The sequence below is a fragment of the Halyomorpha halys genome, unplaced genomic scaffold (assembly GCF_000696795.3).
Source record: "Halyomorpha halys isolate HHAL.00 unplaced genomic scaffold, Hhal_1.1 Scaffold749.1, whole genome shotgun sequence".
NCBI lineage: Eukaryota > Metazoa > Arthropoda > Insecta > Hemiptera > Pentatomidae > Halyomorpha > Halyomorpha halys.
The window spans coordinates 154,733-172,736 of record NW_027116653.1 but is presented as its reverse complement, the minus strand read 5'-3'; the positions used below and the strand labels follow the sequence as shown (position 1 = coordinate 172,736).

General features: G+C 31.3%; 2 protein-coding genes and 1 non-coding gene across 7 annotated transcripts in view; 1 reads left to right on the top strand and 2 right to left on the bottom strand.

The window, feature by feature from the left end:
* The window catches only part of LOC106685862 (protein jagged-1a), a 35,347-nt gene extending 30,566 nt beyond the window's left edge, over positions 1–4,781 (bottom strand). For all 5 annotated transcript variants that reach the window (XM_014428828.3, XM_014428825.3, XM_014428829.3 and 2 more), the window contains exon 1: positions 4,624–4,781. In XM_014428828.3, the coding sequence (XP_014284314.1) occupies positions 4,624–4,753 (130 nt within the window). In that variant the 5' untranslated portion in view covers positions 4,754–4,781. The remainder of the gene's footprint in view (positions 1–4,623) is intronic.
* A 9,313-nt stretch (positions 4,782–14,094) lies between these two features.
* TRNAQ-CUG (transfer RNA glutamine (anticodon CUG)) lies at positions 14,095–14,166 on the bottom strand. The gene has a single exon. It is a non-coding gene; the product is annotated as a tRNA-Gln (tRNA).
* Positions 14,167–14,811: 645 nt separating this feature from the next.
* Positions 14,812–18,004, top strand: part of LOC106685853 (NADH-ubiquinone oxidoreductase chain 1-like) — a 3,872-nt gene continuing 679 nt past the window's right edge. The window contains 3 exon segments of the mRNA XM_067053397.1: positions 14,812–14,918; positions 16,488–16,731; positions 16,734–16,946. Coding sequence (XP_066909498.1) covers positions 14,812–14,918; positions 16,488–16,731; positions 16,734–16,946 — 564 coding nt within the window.

Here is an 18,004-nt window from a genome sequence, read left to right as displayed (position 1 = left end):
TATATATATATTTAACAGTTGATTATGGGGGGAGGGGGCGGTGTTCCTCCAGGTTACTTCTAGAATCATGCGCTGGATTAGAACAGCTATTTACTAAAATTTTCCTATTTTGCAGTAAAGGTGAAATAATTTCTTGCCAAATAATGACTCTTATTTTGTTTTTATTAATGATATTATCCTTTGACTCGCATATAACGTGATTGCAATATACTTATGGATATTTTCATTGAATGTTAAACTATACTACTATTTTTAAGCAACAATTGAATGTGCTTAATGGATTAAAAATTGGTATTGTACAACATTACCCAGCCCATGATTCATTTGATGACTTGTTCCTGTACTGCGCAAGAATTTAAACTCCCAGTTACTACATTTCTTATTTTAACCGTGGTTTTAATTTAGTTAATGTGCCTTGCCTTTTTCATGGCTAGTTTAGTGGCCTGAACTCGAATAGCATGACTATTGGTATGTCTGACAAAAACACATCACATGTCAAAAAAATTTTTATTAACATATAAAATTAAAAATACATTAGAACCTCGCTCATCGGAATTGCTGTGTCCCAAACTTGGGTTCCTTTTTGTTTTCAATTTTTATTATTTTTTTTTTTAATAAAGAGTTTTTCTTCGGATTTAACTAATACGAAATCATATTTCAAAATGTAAACAGAAATTCGTAATTTTAATTAAATAATTGAAGGTGATCCTATAAAAAATCTGTAATTAATGATTGTTAAAATTTTAGGATACACATAAATTTATCTATATCATAATTATTTTTTATTTTTAAAATCATTCAAGTACTAAATTTATATTACATAAACGCAGAGGAATTCACAAAACTGAGGAATATATATTTGTTTACTCTACTTCGCCCAATTAAAAACTTACATCTCAAATTACATGCAAATGCTAACATCCACTTACATTGTTCGGTAAATACATGCATCAGTCCTTGCGTCGAATCCAGTAGTTCTGATTTTTTGCCGAGTTTTTTATGTTGATGGTTTGGTACAATCAATTGTAATCAATGTTTTCGTTCCGTGTTTTGCACGCAACCATATCGAAAATTCAAACACAAAAATATTTACCTTTTTTCTGTTTTTTAACCATGAGAGACTACGATAAAAACGACAGAATTTAGTTTCAAAAGAGACAAAATTTCTTACGATTTGAGCCCAACAAAACTCTTTAGCCCAATCAATTTGGAAACAAATTTATTAATTTTTAGTAATAGTTTGTTTTGTTAGAATTATTTTTTTTACTGTCAATAGAAACCAATCCATCTTGAATTTAAAGGAAATTTTGTTTAGTTTACTGTGTGGCAATTTGGAATTATCAAAGTAAACAGATTTTGACTATCTCTTCGTATTCAACAAAAAAGTAACTTGTTTAAAAGGACACAACATATTTTTTTAAACTTTATTATGAAATCGAATCATTAAATACATTAATAATAAAATATATACTTTAATAATGAGTAAAAATGTTTTATACAATATTATTCAATTTTTAATTATTGGAGATAATGGATTTGGCGTGACAGCGGCAATTCCATATGAAAATAAAACCTTAAAAAAGTTTTTAATTTTATGCACTAAATATAACTCTGAACTATAAATAAAAAGTTAATTATATGTAGTCCGAAATTAAGGAATTAGTTATAAAGTGAAATTTTAGTAATGGATTTCAACCTGTTATTCCCATAGGATATCATTGTTGTAGTTCTCTCATACCTAGCTTGGATTACTATAACCAAAGTCCAAGGGTTCATAAAATATTCAGTTTGATTTAATGATATCCTATTCCAACAATGGATTTGCAGCTTTATTGTATATGTTGCACTTAGTAGGTTCAAAAAATACTACGCAACTATAAAATCGATATTAACTAATTATAATGTAGTCATATATTTTATTAAAAAGTAAAAAAAAAATTATAAGTAACTAGATAAAGTAAGTATCGTATCGAGTTAATTTTTAAAGGATATTTTAAATATTCCTTTTTTGGATAACAATATATACGTTGCCATTTATTATTATTTTTTAGATCACAATGAATGTATATGGTCCAAGAATGTTGTTCTGTAAATTTATAGTTTTTAATTGAATATATACTTATAAATTTAAAGGAATCCCAATTCCAATTCAACGGGTGAATGTTCTAATTTTTTTCTATACAATCTTATGTACTTTCAATTTTATTTGTTTTGTCATGAGTGTGAACTGTTTAATTTTCGTATCAATTCCTCTTTGAAATATTTCAAACTTAAACTTCTGTTCTATACATAAGTTATGCCTTAATCTCTTTCCATGAAAAATCAGAAAAACTATTTCCCGGCGTCAGGCTCACTGCGGTTTAAATCAATTAAACCTCAACTGATATAAAATACAATAATATTCACGTTAATAATAGTGTCCCATAAATTGGAGAATAGTTTTCGCTATCGTTGTGTATTATCATTTTTAGTAAAATAGGATTATAAAATCATCATTTTTTCATAGAAAAATAATTTAACAGTATAAATTGTTTCAATTTTAAAATTTGTTAAAAAATAGAATGATACTAGCTGTATACTTTCAGCAAAGTTCTATCTTTAGAAAATTTAAACAGTGAAAAAATAAATATATTAAAATACAATTAAGTTCATAAATAGTTGAGTAAGGGGATTCTTAACACGAAACAAAACTCTTTATTTTTTCTGAAATAAAAAATCACATTTGGATTTTTTCATACCTTAAAACAATACATTTCAAAAAGTTTTCATGAGGTATAGTATGAGCACCTATTTCGTGTTGACAGAAAGTTATAAAAATAAATAGTATCATAGGTTTGAATAATTCAATTTAAAGTTCATAACTATATCTGTTACAAAAAAAATTTTATTATCTAAGGATATTCCGTAAAATTTATTAATAATTAAATTCTTTTCAACAAAAGAAAATGAATTTTACTCCTGAAGTTGATTATTTGGTTTTTTATTTCAGAAATTAGATGAATAAAGAATATATGATGACCTCTCTGAAAAAAATATTATCATTATTATTTTTATTAGTAGTAATTATGTGAGAGTCGAAATTGGTATTATCATATAAACTAATTCCCGATCTTCAGTTGTTAGAAAGGATTTTTACTGTTACATCAATATTCAAGTCGGTAAATAAATGAAATAACAGTCTTTACACACAAATGCATTTTAGAGAAAGTTTTTTTAAATTTTATATCATCGTTATCAAATAATTGATATAATAAAGTAATAAATAGACCATTTGGTTTCTAAATAATAAATGAAATAAATAGAGTATATCTTAAAATACATTATTTCTTTGAGGAGTAAGGAAAACATGCTCAATGATTAGACATCCAGACAATTTCTTTATTTGGATTGCGAAGACTCATGCCCATAAATAGCAAACGCCCACTTGATTTATTCACTGGACAAGCAGCATCCATTCGTCTAGAATATAACTATGTGAAATAAAACCATGTTATAACTAAATTTATCTAGTGAAGTGATGCTTGTTTAGATTACTAAAAAAATAATTTACTGGACTGCAATTAATTTTCAACAAATTTATATTAATATACAATAAATTATATGACAGCTGAAACTTTCTAAATCTGTCAAAAAACCTCTACCCATAAAATCTAAAAAAAAAAAGCTTAATTCAATCGAATTTTCAAATTTAGATTTTTTTGAATGAGTCTAAACTGTTTGGAATTAATCCCTCATTCAGTAACAATTAGTGCCACATCAAGTAAATTCAAAGACATTATAATATAAACAGCATTCCTATTAATTTAAAAATTAATTCTCAAAGTAATTATTTGTTTTTTTTTATTTTTACTTAATACATGATGAATAACACGCGTAACGCATTAAGGAAGATGCCATTTTATTTCATAAATATCATTTGCTGTAACTTTTTTTGGAATTTTTGGAACATCTAGCTTAAGTACAACAAAAATAAAAAAAAATACGAAATAAAGAATTTATTTGGATATATTTCAATAAAAATAATTATTGGATTATTTCACTTCGAAATTTTTGTATTAGATTCTAAAATAAAATACGTTTTTATACATAATAAAAAAGATTTTCTGGATGCACTCACATGATTTTTCTAACCGCTTTGGAAGTTAAGCCTCATATGAAAATTTATGTTCTTCGCTAATATTGCAATATTTTTTAATTAAAAAAAAAAAATATATGTTTCGTTAAGAATTTTATTATGTTATTATGAAGTCCGGGAATGTTCGGGGAAATGTATAGTTTTCAGAGTTATACTAAAAAGTAAACATGGGTACAAAGTCCCCTTTACTAATACTGGTACGATTTACATGATTTTTAGTCTTGTTTTTCAGAGGCTTACGGAAGACTGCTTTCGAATAGTTCTATCGAAATCAAAGAATTATTTTGCAGAAAAATATTCAAGATTTATAAACAATAACAATATGTTTATTTCAATATTCAGTCTTAGAAAATTCATGTTGTTATGGTGAACTGTCAAAATCCTTAGAGGGTCTAGTGGATATTTGGTAATTTGCACAAATTGGTTTAATTAAAATCTCTTGCCATTTATATGTAATGAAATGAATATAAAAATAATTGATAACTGACCTAGGATGAGGAGACCCAATGTTGGCAGCACGAAGCTGAAACTAAGACGCCCTACTACCATCGTGGCTGAACACATACTGAACCAAGGAGCGACCCTTAGCTTGCCGCTCTTCGGAACAGCACAACGCATGCGCACAACTGGGGACTGCCTTCTACTTGTTAATATTGTCCTGTAGCAAGGTTTAGTAAAAGGAAGATCTCAGAAGTAATTGCGAATCCCTGAGGTATGGATGCGAACAGTAGCATAATTAACGTCGAACATTCAGAGAACCAACCGAAACCATAAGTATTTTTTACATCAGATTCGAAATAGTTCGCATTAGTTATGTGCGTTTTATTGAGAAAGCGCTTTTAATATCCTTTAACAAGTTTACCTTCGTAAATTTGATTCCTTTCATGTAAAATCTTTAATTTTGTTGGTCAATTTTTTATTAGTTACCAAGAAGTGTTAAGGATCAATTACTTTAACCTTTCTGGGCTCACAATAAACTCTATTTAATATTTTGGAATAACAGAGTTGAAATAGCTCGATTTTTTAACAATTTTTATTTCAATATCTCTAGGATGAAGCAAGTTCCTGTACGGCTGGAAATTTATGATTTTAGATTTAACATAAAAACAATCAGGAATAGCAACGCCTGAGCTGATAGCCACAGTGTTGTTAGCTGTATGATTGAGAGGAAATGGTAAAATATATATATTAACATTATTGTCTCAACGTGTTCGTTTACCATAAACAAATTTTCCAATTTAGAATAATACGGAATTTATTAATTTTTTTGGAAGTGGTCAGTAGCTTCAATCGTATTAAATATATTTTCTTTTTTTCAAAAATTTTTGAAAGGTATTGAGGCACTTCCTAGTGTGCAAATGATTTTTATTTTTCTAATACATAAGAAAAATAAAATCAATTTTCTCAGCTCGATTAAAGTGAATTTGTGATTTGTGAATTATATATGTAATTATAAAATAATAAATAAATATAAATTTAAATTTAAGATTAAAATCCTTCGTAAAATCCTCAATGCTCCTTACTTTGTCACAAATAAAATCATACATAAAGACCTTAATGTTCCCTATATAGCCAATCTAACTCGAACCAGATATCACTCCTTCCATTACAAACTCCCTAACCACTCAAACGGCCTAGTTTCTAACCTTGCATTCTCTTCCATTCCTGACAATCCTCCGAGGCGCCTGAAAAGAAGATGGCCACGAGACCTGCTAATGTAAAATGTCATTGGAGTGCTACCAATGGGTAGTTGCTCTACACGCCTGTAACACTCCATTTTAACTAAGTACAGTTGTAAATAGCAATAAATAAATATTAAAAAAAAAAAAAGTTTTATATAACTCACATTTGTACGCATGTACGTAACTTACACGTTGCTGGTCTTAAAATAAAAAAGGAAGGAAAAACGGAGCAGAAAAAACACACTAGATGGCTATTCAAATATTGGTTTATTGACTTTTTTCTTCTTACATCCTAAATATATATTTAAAATATAAATACAACCTCTACACGACTTATATCTAAAAACCCAAATCTAAATATATATACAAGAAATTTGGCCTTTCCTTTGCCATTATGCCATGGCATTACATCCACTGGAGGCAGGGCTAACAATATTAATATTATCCCAGGAATCGCTGGCTGGGGGTACAGGAAAGGAAGAAACACCCACCTCGTTGACTACAAAAAACATACTGTTCGTTGATCTACAAAAGGGCACCTTCCCCTGGATGGGTTATGAATCGATAACGGCCATGGAACTTTTCAGTAAAGTTGCTAAAGCGCATCTAGTTAGGGTCAGATTGGCGGATGCGGTACTGGGAGTGTTACGACCATGGTTCCAGTTTTATATGAATACCCAACCGAATTTCGTCGGATGGGAGGGAATTTTACAACAGTAAGACTCGAGCCGAAATGAAGGCTCTAGCCCTGGAATGACATCTAAACATGCCGGCGCACCTCAGGAGCGAGGAATGATAGAGACAGCATTGTACCCTTGGCGATCATTTACGGGTCTATAAGCTTGACAAAGGATTGGAGCCCGATGAAGCAATGGCAAAAGCGATTGCGGCCATAACGTAAAACATAAAATCGTACGTGAAAACAAAACGCTTGAGTCGCCAGAATTCGAATGTTCGGGACGTTAGAGGTGCGATTAAAATCGGGACAATCGACTATCATCGGGTTGTGATAAACAGAAGTGAGGATTTGCTGAGGTATGAGGGTCCATCCTGGGAGACTGTCATTAAACACAATGTGGTTACAATGCAGTGTTCATGAGCCTAGAAAGAGGAGAAATGTTCACGTAGAACAGTTCAAAGTTCCTGATGTCGGGAACACCGTAGAAAACTAGAGCATTCTCATATCCGCACAAATGTTAATGTATCTATATAATTTGTTTTTTCGTTGTTATCTTTTAGTTGAATGTGCCAGGTACAAGAGTGCGACAGGAAAGTGTATATAGTCATTATTATGTGGAAGTGGAGTTTCATTTATTTTATTTTTTGCTATTAGTGAACACCTGTAATACTTGGATATAGATTTAGAGAGTACTGAGGTGGCAATATTTTGTTTTTCTTTATTCCTTTTTTCAGGTGAATCTGAGAAATTTTAATTTTACTTTTGTTTAGTTTGTTTTGTAGTTTTTCTGTAAAATGTTTGCTTTATATCATTTTTTAAAGTTTATGAGGCCAGTTTATAAACTGGTAAGCATAAGATGACAAGGCATGTTCTTAGTCATTACCCTAACTCCCCATGCAAAAAAAGTCAATAATGTACATAAGGAACATTATAAGATGATGTAATAAAACAGTGTTGTTCTAGAAAACCAGTGTGTCATTTCTCTGCCTCTTATCATATTTTTTTATCCGACTCGATCATCGACAATCCAAATATTTTTTGAAGTAATGACCAGTTGAAATTTACGAGACAGAGATGTTTTTAAATACTAACTAGTGATAGGCCGCAGTGTGGCACTGATTGGGGACAACTATAATTACTCCATAACTATTCGACGGCCGTCTGGTTTCTGAGAGACGCTTAAAAAAGAACACAAACAAAAAAAAAAAGACGTAAAATATTGCTTGCAGCCGTTCGGGGTCTTTGTTCCCACAATCGGTCGTAGCTGCATCCGCTTGCTCTGGCATATGCCCCGCCTTCTGCTGAATTTTAAATAAATTTAATCGTTTATATTTAGACAGTTAGTAAAAGTTATTCTTTAATATAAATATACATACATATATATATAAATTTAGAGAGAGAGAGGGGGGGAGGGGCAGAGAGAGAGAGAGAGAGAGAGAGAGAGAGAGAGAGAGAGAGAGAGAGAGAGAGAGAGAGAGAATTTTATTGAATCTTTACTACATTTTACTGTACTTTTACCGGACATTTACCTAAACATTCTAACCTCTGAAATAACAAGGTTTTGGGTTGGAAGTTGCATAGCTTATCAGACTCGATATGCTATGACGACAAAAACTTGTTGGAAGACACAGTGTTAACACTTAGTTTTCTGATTGTATGAATTCTCATTTTTTAGAATTTCTAGTCTTAAGCCAATTTTATTTAAAACGTATCATCCGTACATAGTTGTATAATAACCCAATAATGATTCAACAAAATAATATTATAAACAAAATATTATATATCAACAATGAATAAAATTTATTTACAGATAAGGGGAAAGCAAAACTATTCAAATCAATTTGGAAATTTTCCACTGACTCTGACTATATCCGCCATTACGATGCAATTGTACAGGAAGCTGTTTCTTATTCAGCTTTGTCTATGCGTGCATCGTTAACGTTGTGAAATTTCCTGCAGTCGATTTGCAAAAGTAATGAATGCTATTGTAAACTTTAAAATATTCAGATGTACCCTGATAAAATTGTTCAAAAGATCATTGGAATAGTGGCACTAGAGACAATAACATTCATTAACACTACCAATTTAATATGGTATATGATATATATCTAGTTTATTGTTGTGCGAAATTTCGAATTGCCTTGAGGCTCGAGTAGGAATCACTGCAGATCATAATAGTGTTGTTTAGTTCGTGCGTTAGTGTTTAAGATAAATAGTTGGCAAATAGCTCGGAGGAAACACTGACTGAGAAAGTGGGAGGGAGACGTCGCGGATGGTCTCAGTATGTAGCACTACCGAACAACCAGAGAGAAGACTTAAGAAGTATTGTTCGAATACTTGAGGAGGGTTAGATGATTTATCAATGGATTTTCAGCAGAAATCAAAAGTAGCTGTTTTGTTTATCCACAGAGGTAATGGATTGGGGAATGATAAATACAACTTTGGTGGGGAGCGATAAAAATCGGATAGGGATGGTTAGGGATGGAAAACTGGGAAAAAACGACTAGGTAAGTTGTACTGCGAAACATCTAAAAGCCAGGGGTCGTTCAGAAACTTCAGAAAAATTGGGATTTTAGATATTATGGTTTTAGTAAAACAAGAAACTCGTTCCATAAACGTTTGTAAAAATAATCTTGAAATATTTTTCTTCCTTTTTGGAAGATTGATGTAATATAAGCATATTTCGTTGTTCTTAGGCATAACATAGAAATTTCTAGAAAAATCTAATCAAGTTTTCAAATTTAATTACGGGCCGTACGTAGTTCATTCCTGGGCCTATCGTTCTGAGATCTGCGGGCGGCGCCGGCTCGAATCCGGCCTAGAGTTCTTGACTTTTTTCATTAAGTGGTGGTCCCACAAAATTAAAAACTTGACCCCCCACCATGGTTAGAATAGGTTGGTCACCAGTAGATAACCAGGCAAACTTCACCATCGTTGCGGATTGCCTTAAAAAAAAAAAAATAACAACTTATTTACTATTAATTAAAAACAAAGAAAAATACAGATTAAAACAGTAATTTTGAGTAGCACGTTTTTTATTTAAATTCATAACGTAAAGTTGTACGGAAAATAAATTCTCATCTTAACTGTTCCAGGCCCCCACTTTGTTAAAGATAGCCCTAAATTTAATATTAAATTATAAAAATACAATTTTTTTTTTTTAGTTAAAAAGAAATGATTTAGGGGAAAATATGATAATTATCAGTATAACACATAAAAAGTTTTCTGTTGTATTACTGACGTCTCAAATCTTAATTATTATCCGATTTACCCGGCGGGTTCAGGCGTAATTCTCCTAGAAAAACGATAGCCAACTATCATTACCATCAAAGGAGTTTCTAAGAATTGTTTGAGTTTTCTTTTATTGCCTCTTCTCAGAGGTCTATTAATATAAATTCAGTTTGAACAAGACAAATGTATCTTGGTTTGAACATTTTTTTAATGATAGATCTAATCGAATTAGTTCCAACTGTCCAATAGAAACTGATATTTATATCGCTACTTTGCTAACAGTGACACAAGAATACTTATCAATTTATTCTTTGTCTAGCGTATTTATAGATAGCACCATACATCGCGGTTACCTTATGATAACCTTACAAACTTAGGGACAAACTCAGAAGAGAAAATGATCCCAGCCTACGGTACGATCTTTGGGATAAATTCAAAAACAAATCAGGACTCTTTTTTTTTTTTTTGGTTTTATATGCCACTATTCAAACGAATAGATATATATTCCAAAAAACATGATCAGGTGCGCGCATTACACAAATTTCACTTACCACTCTACTTCGAGATGATATTAGTCAAACTTTAATTTTTCTGTTGCTATAAAAAAAACGTATTTTTTAAAATTTCTCGAGGTGAAAATAACGAATTTCAACTTCATTCCTGCTAATACAATATTTAACAAATGATAACGAAACCCAATATGGGATTGGGAGAGATCGGTCGGTCACGGCTTTTCTCGATTTGAGATCCGGCCTCTATTTTTCCTTTCTCTCCTTTAGTTAGTTATTCATCAAACCCTTTAATATTTCGAATTTATGCACTGTTTATTATTACTAACAATATGAACTGGTGAATCATTTCAAATAAACAAAATTGAAGATACTTTAGAGGAAGATCTTTTTATATTTCGGCATTTAAGTGCTGTTATCAATTTCACTGAGGATAAGACCTATCTGATATTAAAGATCATTTAGTTTTACTCGGGACTTCTAGAAACATTTTTGAAAAATTGATTAAACATGTGTAAAATTAATTACACTCGTATAAAATGGCACTTTCGGCTGATCGATTTTGCGAAAAAGTTGTTAAAACGTCTATGACACACAAATTGTTTAAATATATATTTTTAGTTCCGTTTTTGAGCTAGACTATTAATAAATAGACTCTAGAACTAAATAGTTAGTTATTTTGACTCAAAACGTATTTTTCTATAAAAAAATAGAATTAGAAATTTCACACGATCGATACTTTCCCATACTATATATTCCCAATATAGGTAATAGAAAGTAAAAAAGGCTCAAGATTTCTATATATTAATGAATTGTTAATTAAAATAACATTGAAAATAAATCGTATCTTCAAACATATATTGATTTGTTGCATATAACGAAAATTCGGTAGTTTAAATTTAATTTGATGTATTTTAAAATTTATTTTTTATACTGTGCTAAATCTACGTGTGTGTTTAAAGCTGTAGGTATGAGTGTTAAAATAGCGTTGAGTGGTTAAAGTCGTAAAATCTAGAACTAGATAGTTTTAAATTGTATAATACGATTAAAAATAGTTTTGGGCATTCAAAAAAAAAAAATATGAAATATAACTAGGAAATAAAATAAATAAAATTGTGCAACGATAGAATGAATTTCCAACGGACTTAGTTATCAATGTGGAATTCCCATTGAATTCTTTACTAATTAATCTACTTACTACTAATCTAATCTGAATTCTTTACTAATCTTACTAATGATACTGCAATTATAGAATAATTTAACCATAATTGTACAACTTATTTTAGTATAATACAATATACATGTTTATGTTGCAGTAGCAAGACGTAATGAGATCCGGGGAGAAACCTTGGATGGGATAGATACCATTTTTTGGACAACAAAAAAATGTTTTACTCAACCCTGATAACATTCAGGAAACAAAAGGTTCTGATGAAACTCATTGAGGAACCGATGAACCAAACACCAACTTTATTGTAAATAAAGAGCATCTCCAAATTTAAGGGAAACGAAATTAAAATTAATTATTCATTCCAAATTCACTTTACGAAGTATAGCCCACTATTCATATTTTTAGTATTAAAAAAGACTTAAATGGGGCAAAGCTGTCCCTAAAAAGGAAATCTATGTTTTTAAAAAGAAATTAGCCGTAGAAAAGAACGGGTGCCTCAAATAAGTGAACTTGTGATTTAAAATGAGTGAAAAATGTATTGTGATTTAAACCTCAGTCGTTTGACATTTAGAAAATTGCCACCTTTGATGAAAATCATTGCAAATGTTTTATTTATATTTAGAGTAAGACTGTTTTGAGCGCAATATTCCTTATATATCCTCCTTAGTATATTTAAATTTCTTTGAGTGGAATGAGAGCAACACACTATCGTCTCCGTATGGCAATTATTATAAATCTTTATTATTCTTTCCATTAAGAGCTATTGAGTCACAATCAATAATAAAATTTACAATATCCGAAATATACAGGCAAAAAGAAGAGGGCTCAAAATTTTCCCCTGCAAAACTCCTTCCGATATAGGAACTTACCGGAAGAAGAAGCACTTGCTAATCACGTGTGCAAACCTACGGCAAACACCTATTTGTGCAATACTTATCGTGATTGATAGAATCAAGGGCTCTTCGGTAATCGGTGAAAACTGCGACTAGTTTAGTTCTTTTTAATCTACGATAAATATTTAGCGCTCCCCACAAAGTAAATGTACAATCGCGGCATCCTCTATCTTTTCGAAATTCAATTTACTCATGTAATAAATTTCTTGACTCTGTTATAAAAATAATTCTTGTGAAGATCTCGTATTATTAAAAATAGCAATACCTGAATTTGCCTTATACTAATAACGGACCAAGCTTTTGGAGGAGCGTTAAAGACAGACTTCATTTGGAACAAGTTCCTCTACGGTTGCTTTATAAAGTTTAATTTTATTTATACTTAACAATATTTTTGTGTAATATACACATACTCTCGAAGGGATTTTTTTTTTTCGTGGGAGACACACGGAATAAATCTCGACCTTCCCACTCTTACTAGAATAGAATAGTATCCTGTAGGATAACCACACTGCATTTCAGAAATGATCAGGTATGAGAAAACACACACAAATGTATACATAGGCAGGTAAAATAATAATCAGATAACATTGAACATATTGTATAATACTGGTCAGAGAACAGCATAGAATCTTAAAAGAAAATTCAAAAAATTGACAAAGTCCTTTCACTATAGTAAAAGTATATTAAACTCAACAATAATATATAAAGCATTAATGCAATAATAAATTGAAGTTAGCTTTGATGACTATAAATGCCCTCAATGTCGTCACTGTCGCATCCCATTCACAGTTGTGGATCTATAAATAGACTGTTTTAAAAAAAAATCTAAGTCATTGAACCCATCTGCGCATCTGCCGTCACTAATGAATGTCATTTTTTAATCTGGGGAACTTGGAGGTCTAAACGTTTTGTCGGCTTTTAACTAATTTCCATGAAACAAATCTATATAATTTTAACGATTGCTTAATAGGATGTTAAAATTCAGCGAACTAGAAACCATAAATTTTGGCTTAATTGATTTTTCAGTTTCGTAGACCATCAGATAGGTCGTTGATTGATATAATTTAACGATAGTCTTTCGTTTATTGAGGTTTAAGTTCTAAAGTATTCCATGATCCTTTTTCATTCTATTTGGTCGGCGAAGGACAAGGGGATAAGAAGTGGGTCAGTCAAGAGCCAAAGAAGGAAGATAGAGCGAGGTTAGAACTGTCTATACAATTGAGTCAAAATGTACTTTATATAAATATTGGTTTTAATCTGTTATAGAAACTTAGTATTTTAACATAGAAATTGTGAGTTCTGTTACTATTTGGTCGCTGTAAAATCAATGCAATGGGCAAAATGTCTATTACTGTTAATCTGATTTTGACGAAATTTTCAGAGAATGTGCAGGTTGATGACTAGATGATCCCAGAGAAATTTTATTTAATTCCTTCCCTATTTTCACTTACGCATTGGTGCCACCTATGCTAACATATATTTCAAGTCCGGTTTAGCCCAAAATTTGAAAGAAAGTAAGAGATTAGTGGAAAAATGATTAAGTACCAATTTTATCAAACCCCACCTCCTACTTTGACTTACGCATGCGTAAAAACTTTATTCTGGACAAAAATATATTTCACACAAGGATCCTCTTGAAGCCTTTATTAACCAATAAATCGTTAGTCTTGGAATATATATAACTATATACCGAATTGAGTGGATCCTAAACTGCCCTATGTAAAAGTCCCTTAATCACGCTCTTTTTATTAATCTAACTGACATGTTTTGTTATAAAAATATAAAATGTTATGTAGGTCCCACCGAGATTTGAACTCGGATCGCTGGATTCAGAGTCCAGAGTGCTAACCATTACACCATGGAACCCCTTGCCAATTGGACGAAGTCCAACCATTATTGATTCTACAAGAGCTCACTGCGCCAAATGGACAGGATGAACAAGTATTTTTAACTACCTGATAAAATCGATGTCCTGTTTTCGGCAGTTGATAATTTTATAGTTAATGATTTTGAACGTTTGTCGAGTAACGGATGAAAAGAAAAGAATAAATTACACAAAAGCATTGATTTAAGTTTGTTTGATGAATCATATCCTTACTCATTTTAAGAAAACTAAGGTTAAGTTTGTGTATATCGCCCATCTTTTGGATTTCTAGATTGAGGGTTTCTAAGAACTGGAATGTCAATGACCACGGAAGTTAAGAAGTAGTAGAACTGGTTGGGTTAAGTGCTAAATTATACAGATTAACAAAATATTTAATGGAACGTAATCGAGGCTAGTTATCAAACTACAACACATTATTATCCAATTACTAAAATAATTGAACCGGAGGGGAGGAGAGGGGGGGGGAATATAAGGTTGTAAGGTGGCAAATACCGCGGACCAATGCACAAGGGGAGTCCTCGAATTGGAGATAATACTTTTTATTTCGCGTATGATTGCCTAATTAAAAAAAAAAAAAGTTGCCACCTACTTAGCAATTTAAAATTGATGAATTAAGATAAGCAATAATGTCAAGTTCACCTTTCCCTTTGACACGACCAAATTTATGTGTATTACGTCGTTATAAGTACTTTAAATTATCACTGATTGTCAATTTAGTGATTTTGTTATATATATTGTAAATATATATACAACTTGACAACTTGAACCTCAAAAATATTTAGTTTACCAAGATGCTATTGGTCACCTCAATTGTATATAACTAAGTACAGTTTAGAAAAATATGTATTTTGAAGCTGTTAAACACTTCGTTTTCGAACATTAAATGGCGTTTATTGTTTTCATGATCTAATTAGCCACGTTTCACATCGTTAAAGAACAGAAGGGATTAGAATAGTTTGGTAAATTATAACTTTTAAGTTTATTAAGGGCGTACATAGGAACAAATCTAGGGGTGGGGCAAGACATAGTCAATCAGGTTGTGACATTGAAGCACAGAAATGGCGAATGAAACCAAATGTTAAGAAAATTATATATAATTACAGCAATGATTTATTAGTTATGACAATTATTTGCTTAAAGGGGGGTGGGGCGGGCAGCTTCCCCCCTCTGGATACGCCCATGTTTCTGAAAAAAGGAACAAACTAATAGTGAATACCCTCCTTTAGTTCTTGAATTCCTTTTTTTCCCCTAGTTATTGCACACCTCAGTTATTTTAACTTTTCTATGTATTCAAGAGTATTTCCCGTTGTTCTCGAGGTAAGAGTTGAGATATATTCTACTCATTACGATTAATAATTTTTTTTTCTTCAAAGATAAAAATTATTTGTAAAATCACAATATTATCCTTGTGGAAGAATATGAGCTGTTAGATTTACTCACTCCTCTCCGCTTCAGGGTTGGGCAAGTTGAACAAAGTACACTTATTTCCCCATTAAAGTTCCCAACCATTGTCTATTTAAGGCGATTAGAGATGATGAGTCGGTGGCTTTTTGGTTCTCGTTAGTGAAATTGCAAGGTAGATAGACTCTACTCCGTCTTTCATTTGCAAGCGCAATATGTTTATTTAACATTCTTCCAAACCTCACTACTCTATTAGAGTATGTAGTGAAGTTTGTTATGAATGAATAATTAAAAATAGCAAGATGAAAAATTTAACTAAGAACTACTGAAAAATAAGATTATCAAATTAAAGTAAAAAAAATGACAACGGAAATAACCCTGCTTTAAACACCTATACTTTCAAAGGAGCAGGGTGTTATTGCATAGCTCTTAAGAAGTCAGTGGGTTGTTAGTGAAGTTGTCGACAATAAATAATGAAGCTTAGTATTGTAGAATCTGAAAGAATCTCGAGACTCTTCTGATAAAACATTATTATACATTATGTTCACACGAACAAATATTAAGAGCTTTCTGTATAGTGACAATTTAATGGGACTGAATATACTTGTAAAATACCATAGCGTAAAACAGAAGGCACCCAACTACTATACCAAGTTTCATTATCTACAGACAACTTCAGTAGAGACCCACTAATATGTTAATATGTGCAGAATCATTTTCGAAATTTTTTTTTTTTAATTAAATTATTTTTTAAATTTAACGTTTTTAGTTTTTTAAGCATTGACATTTTATATTTTTTTATCTATTATCATTGATTAGAATTTTGACGAATATTAATCGGGTATCAATACTGCCGTGTATGGGGTCTTCAGCGGTTCTAAGGCTGGACAGGGGTGTCCACAATAGCATTATATTCATTTATTTATCTTTTGGAACGAAGGGCTTTAGGTTATATTCAACTTCGTAAAGGTCCTAATAAATTGGGTTATATAGGTACTTTGCAACCTTTTTCTGATGATATTAAATTATTCTTTAGGGAACAAATTTATCCCTATAATTCTAATTATTTATCATAATATATATATATTAATTATTATTATTTCTCTCCTATTTTTTTTATTTTATTTTTTTTTCTTTGTGATTATTATTTCCTTTTATTATTAATATCTATAATTTTGATTATGGTATTTAGTTTGTTATGGTTTGTACGGGTATAGGAGTTTATAGAATTATACTTTCTGGATGATCTTCTAATTCTAACAAAGCTCTTTTGGGTAGACGTCGGTCTGTTGCTCAGGTTATTTCTTATGAAGTGAGAATAATAATAATTATATTATGTATAATTATTTTTGTTTTTAGAGTATTTATATTAATACATTCATATATTTATGTATTTATATTATGTATTTAATGTACTTGTATTATGTATCTCTATCGGTTGCTGATGGGAACCTACTGAAAAGTGTGCAATATATTTAACGCAAGGACTAGATACCATACCCTTGCTATAAAATGCTAGACATGAATATTTGTAATTAATCATTAGAGTTCTTCTCCAACGGTATCGCGTTAATCAATTTACTTTGCTATTATGAGATAGTATGCATGGATTCTTATTTATAAAGTACAGTGTTGGTAAAATTGGTTTATATTTACAATTATATATACATGGGCAAGAATAATATTATGAGCGAGCAGTATATTTCTCAATCTGTTTCCTTATGGTTTAATTACAATATTATAAATTGAGAAGCACCAGTTGGGATCTTTGTTATTTATATTGACTCTAAGTTTATCAATTCTATAATTGCCATTTAAAATACAAATGAAAGGTCTTACTTATCTTGGTATGTCCGCTTGGGCGGTCGCGGCGTTGTGTCATTTTCCGCATCGTTCTGCAGCCTGCCGGCGGGCCTCCATTGAATCCCTGCGATGTGCTTCCCTGTCCGGCGGCGCTTCTCTTTCTCCTCGATCCTCCCAACATTAAACATCCAAAACATCACAATAGCTTAATCAGAAACGGAAATTAAGACCCAGGATTAAGTTATAATATACATCTACAGTGCATTGAACTTCTGGGCTACTTTCTGAGGAACTTACTATGGATTGAGGTCCGTACGGCAACCGCCTAAGACCTGAGGAAAGCGGTGTCGGACTTGGGAAAATTCACTGGAGAATTAAAGCAGTTTTTAAAAGGGGGTGACCGACTAATAAGCATAATTCAAGCAGATGAAGACACCCTGGACCGTGATGAAGGCGAGAACGAAGAAGTCACAACTCTTCAGTTAAAACCTCATAATTTTGATTTATAGCCTGCTGTATTGTTTGTTGAGTAAATATGTGATTTTAGAGGTGGGTGCTAAGGCAAGCTCTCTCTCTCTCTCTCTCTCTCTCTCTCTCTCTCTCTCTCTCTCTCTC